We start from the raw sequence: 4,697 nt of genomic DNA on the forward strand, positions 1-4,697 counted from the left end.
TAATTTTGTTAAGTAAAAACTTAAAAACAAACAAACAAACCAAACCCCTACCGTCTACCATCACTATGATATCATAAAAGAAATAACATATTGACACACATACACAGGAAGGATAATTTTAGAATACAGGGCAGCCCTTTAGAAAGAATACCTTTGGCTTTGTGAAAGTTACTATGTGGCACTCATTTCTCTCACTCTGTATCAGATATGTGAAAACACTTCCCTAGCAACACCCATCTGCTAACTGGCCTAGTAGAGAACCCTGTGGCCCTAGGTAGAGTGTCCCCAGCCCTCAGATGACATCCACATCCCTGGCACAGGGAAAGTCTGGACATCACAGTGTCCTAGATGGCCCCAGCAGGACGAGGGAGCATCCTAAGCCTAGTAAGAGGATTGAAGGTCTCAGGGACAAGCCCCGCTCAGGGCAGGGGTGACCAGGCAAGGGAAGCCAGACAGGGAGAGAGCGGTGCTTAGACGGCCTTGAGGAAAATCTCCCATTCCCACCACTGGCCCAGCCCAACCAGCCCTCTCCCCAGTCCCCCGCCTGAGTGGGGAGCCCAGGGGCCCTGAGCGTACCAGTTGCAATGCTGGGTGTCGATGAAGATGCTTGGAGAGACCCAGGCCTGTGAACAGGCGAGTTCCCAACTCCCTAGCAGCAGCATCAACTGAGACCGGGCCTCATGCAGTCGGAGTGGGCTGCCTTGGGGGCTCTGGTGCTGTGAGGAACAATAGCTCACCCAGCTCAGCTCAAGTATCGAGAAGGCATTAGCCTAAGGTGACAGGTTGGGATTGTCCCCCCTCCACACCCCTCCTGGGACAGGAACTTACCGGCCCATTCCACACCCCGTGGATCTGGGTTAGTAGGAGGGAGTCTTGTGTTAGCATAACTACACTTTGCAGTTGTGCAGTCAACATCAGGAAGTGCTCTAGAGTTCGATCTGAGGGACCTGAACATCCCCAACCCTCCCCTACACACACACACACACACACACACACACACCCCTTAAAGGGAGACTGGATGGAACCTACTGGCTGAGAGCCAGGACCTAGGGCAGAGCAGGAGGATACTAAGACCAAGGGGAGAAGGAGGGGAGTGAAAAAGAAAGCAGGAAGGCCAGGGAAGTGGGGCCCGGTCAAGGTGGGGCAGAATGGACTGATAGGAGATGCAACGTGAAAAGAAAAGAAAAGGACTCTGTGCACTCTGGGCTCTCAGTGTGGGCACAAGTTCACACAAGAGCAAATGGTTTCTCTGCCTTTCCACCGTCTGACATTAAGGGCTGAGTTAAGGGATTATGTAAAGATACACAGGGCACATCTATAAATCGCCTGACCTTGAGCTAGGCATCCATCAGCTAGGGCAGAGTGTGGCAAGGAGGGGGCGATTAGGCCACTTGGGCGTAGGCACTATGAGGTGTGCACAGCAGGCCACCCAACCGACACATCAGGTCCAGCTTGTATGACGGCCAGTTCTGGCTCCAGAGTGGCTGTCCTGAGCTGGGAAGCACCTTTTTGTCATCCCCAAGCATTGTAGCTTCCTACCAGATACACATCCAATTACAGCTGGTAAACCCCACATCTCTGAGGTCAAGTGAGGCTGAGTGACCTGAGATCCCACAATCCCATGCTCCCGGGGCCCAGACCTCACCCCGACACACACAACGTGTCAGAGAAGCCTAAGAATACACACCGAGTCATATGCACTATACTGTTTATTGTCACGTTACCCGTGGGACAGGGACGGGATAGGGAGGGGAGCCTCCAGGCAGAGAGGTGGAAGGAGCGGGGAGGTGGGAACCCTGCCCTTCCTCCAGGCTGGTAATGGTGGCGACTCGGCCACCAGCAGGACCCCCTTAGATGGACCCCCTTAGATGCAAGCACAGTGCTGCGTGAGCAGGTTGGGCACCATCTCATACTTAAAAGAGTAACCTCCATCCGAGGTGGTGCGGACACGTAAGGGCCTCATGGTCCCTGGGAGAGCAGCGCAGCAAGGCTGGGCCCCTGGCACCAGAGAGAGGGGCTGGACAGGGGTAGGGGGTGCCCCAGGGACTGGCAGGGACAGGTCCGGCGGGGTGGACAGCCCACAGCCCCCATGACAATAGTGGAAGGTGAAACTGGGAGGGTGCACGATCCACCGTTCCCAGCCCAGCTCCTGGAAGGAGATGTTGAGGGCCGCTCTGTGGCAGTCGGCATGCGCGGCGGGGTCCTCCGGAGGCCTCTGCAGCAGGCGCAGCGCGGCAGGAGACCAAGGCCAGGGCAGCGGGGGCGTGGAGCGGCGGGCTCTCTCCCCTCCGCTGGGAGGCCTGGCCCGAGTGTGGGCCACCAGGAAGGGGGTGGCCTCGGGCCGCGCTGAGCAGGAACAGAGAGGACAGTGCAGGAGGAGCACCAGGACGGGATGGGTCAGCAGAGGGAAAGCAGAGGCGGCCAGGTGCAGCACAGCCCAGCGAGGGGGTGCCTGGCCCAGTGATATGGGCACAGCTGTGGGACCCCCGGACGACAGTGCCAGGAGGCCGAGCAGGGTCCCAGAGCTATTGGTGGCTGCTGTCTCCTGCCTGTCCAGTCCCGTGTGGAACCACAGCTGGGCCGACGTCACCTGGCGGCTGCGTGTGTGCTGGGATGGCCGGAACACATATGTAAAGAGGCCCTCCTTGGCCTCCTGGGCCAGCTCTCCGGCAGCTGGCTTGTCCCCGAGGCGAGCACCTGTAGGAGGCAGAGGGAAGGGAGAGAGCAGCCCTGACTGGCAGAACCCGGGACCCTCCTCCTCAGCAGGAGGGATGTGGCTGCCACTCATAAGCTTGCCAAGCGCCCTACTGAGTGCTTTGCCAGAGCGGGACTCTCCTCAGTCTCAGGGGGAACTGACAGAGGCTCCCCGTTTGTTATTTCATCATTAAAGGACTACAAAAATACCAGACGTTGCCAACTTCTCTCTGAAGTGGTTTTACCAATTAATATTCCCATCAGCGACGTGTAAGATGGCCTGCACTTTCTCCCCTCACCAAGGCCTAGAATTGATAGTTATATTTAAATTTTTGTTCATGTGATACTATGAAATGGTACCTTGAATGCTGTGTACACAAGCACTCGTTATATTACTCTTTATGTCTTTTTATGTGTCAGAAATACTGCATGAGAAAGTCTTTAAAATAATTCCACCTTAAAAAGGCAGGTTAACACCAAGAAGAAGGAGGAGAAGGAGGAGCGGGGAGGAGAAAGGATGTAACTCAGAACGAGGACAGTGCTTTCTAAGAAAATGCAGTTGGCATCCTTACCCTGACAGGTATATAGATGGCACCAAACGATCATGAACCAGCATGAGCTGAAGAACTGGCAGCTTGGGCTGTAGGGTTATGTGGGTTATCTCAATATAAACCTCACAACTGATCCATTTTGCAGATAAGAAAACTGAGGGTTAGAAAGATGAACTGTCATTTAACTGCTAAGTAGCCAGGCTGGGATTCTGCCTGATCCCAAAGCCACACTCACTGTGCTGCACGGGGCCCGAAGTGCAGGGAGGCAAGGGTTCCTCTCTGAGAGCAAAGCGGGCCAGATTACAAGAAAGTTTAGCCACAGGAGGGCTTTACTCATTGAGTCAGTGCAACATGGGGAGATGAGGAGAGAACTCAAGAGAAGGTAGACTAGTTTCGCAGCTAATCTTTCTCCTGCATCCCTGATATCTTCTCAAGTCTCAGCTACTTGGGGCTAAAGAAACAGTGTTTGGAGCAGGGAACAAAAGCAAAGATAGAAGGAAAGATGGCAGGAAGGGGCCCATGCCCAGATATCTCTGTCCCTAGAGACCCTTGGCCTCCCAGACGACTGTCTCCCAAATGCCTCCTGTGAACCATGCACGCTAGATACACCATCTCACTTAATCCTGAGAGGCAGGCATTATTGCCCTTTTTACAGATGAGGAGACAGAGGCTCAGGAAGGTTCAGTAACTGGTCCATTACTGCAAGGCCAGTTGAGTCGCAGGTCTGGGATTCAAACGCAGACCTGCCTGGCTCCCAAGCCCCTGCAGTACCACACTGTTTACCAAAGTCAAGCTACCAGCTCCCCACCCTCGTTACCTGTAGCCGGGAAAAGGATGGCCTGGGAGACATCCTCTTCCTCGGGCTCAGAGCCCCTGCGCATGAAGCCCCTCACAGCATGTCTTCGGGGCAGACGCCTGACTCCAGGATTCCCACCTTCCCCAGTCACTGCTGGGGCTCCCAACGCATCCAGGAACAGGGCCCTCACCTTGGCCAGGACAAGTTCCCGGTCCAGCTCCGGCCCATGGCAGCCATGCCCACCCCGTGGAGCCAGCAGCAAGAGAAGCAGCTGAGGCCACATAGCTCACCTGGCCCTGCCAACGGTGAACCCGCACCCTGCCCCGTACCCCTTCTGCCAGGGTCTGCCCAGGGCCTCCCCACTCTGCCCTCCCCATCCCACCACCCGCCCTCTTCTATCCTTCTCACCCCAGTCTTCCCCAGCCCTTCCCACGCCCCGCAGTCCAGTTGCCCCTGCCCATGGCATTGAGACCTCCTATCTCTGACGTAGATGTCTGTGGCCCTGAGCCTTATCTCCCACTCCCGCCAGGAATGTGGGGGAGGGGCTGGCGAGGGCTTTCACCCCAAGTGACCTGACCCACACGTACAACCCCTCCCCGCTACACACACACACACACACACACACACACACACACACAGAGTGAGTCACAACCCAG

The 4,697-nt window shown here is 55.8% G+C and overlaps 1 protein-coding gene across 2 annotated transcripts; it reads right to left on the minus strand.

Annotated features, from left to right (window-relative positions):
- Positions 1-1,702: 1,702 nt before the first annotated feature.
- On the minus strand, positions 1,703-4,457 carry INHA (inhibin subunit alpha). 2 transcript variants are annotated; one of them, XM_067740456.1, is made up of 2 exons: positions 4,063-4,457; positions 1,703-2,697 (listed from the first exon to the last, which is right to left on the minus strand). In XM_067740456.1, the coding sequence occupies exons 1-2, from the start codon at positions 4,322-4,324 to the stop codon at positions 1,865-1,867; spliced, it is 1,095 nt and encodes a 364-aa protein (XP_067596557.1). In that variant the 5' UTR covers positions 4,325-4,457; the 3' UTR covers positions 1,703-1,864. The 2 variants fall into 2 exon arrangements, with proteins under 2 accessions (XP_067596557.1, XP_067596558.1); XM_067740457.1 differs by having other exon boundaries at positions 1,703-3,399; positions 4,063-4,202.
- Positions 4,458-4,697: the final 240 nt, after the last annotated feature.

This window comes from Pseudorca crassidens, chromosome 6 (assembly GCF_039906515.1).
Source record: "Pseudorca crassidens isolate mPseCra1 chromosome 6, mPseCra1.hap1, whole genome shotgun sequence".
Lineage (NCBI taxonomy): Eukaryota > Metazoa > Chordata > Mammalia > Artiodactyla > Delphinidae > Pseudorca > Pseudorca crassidens.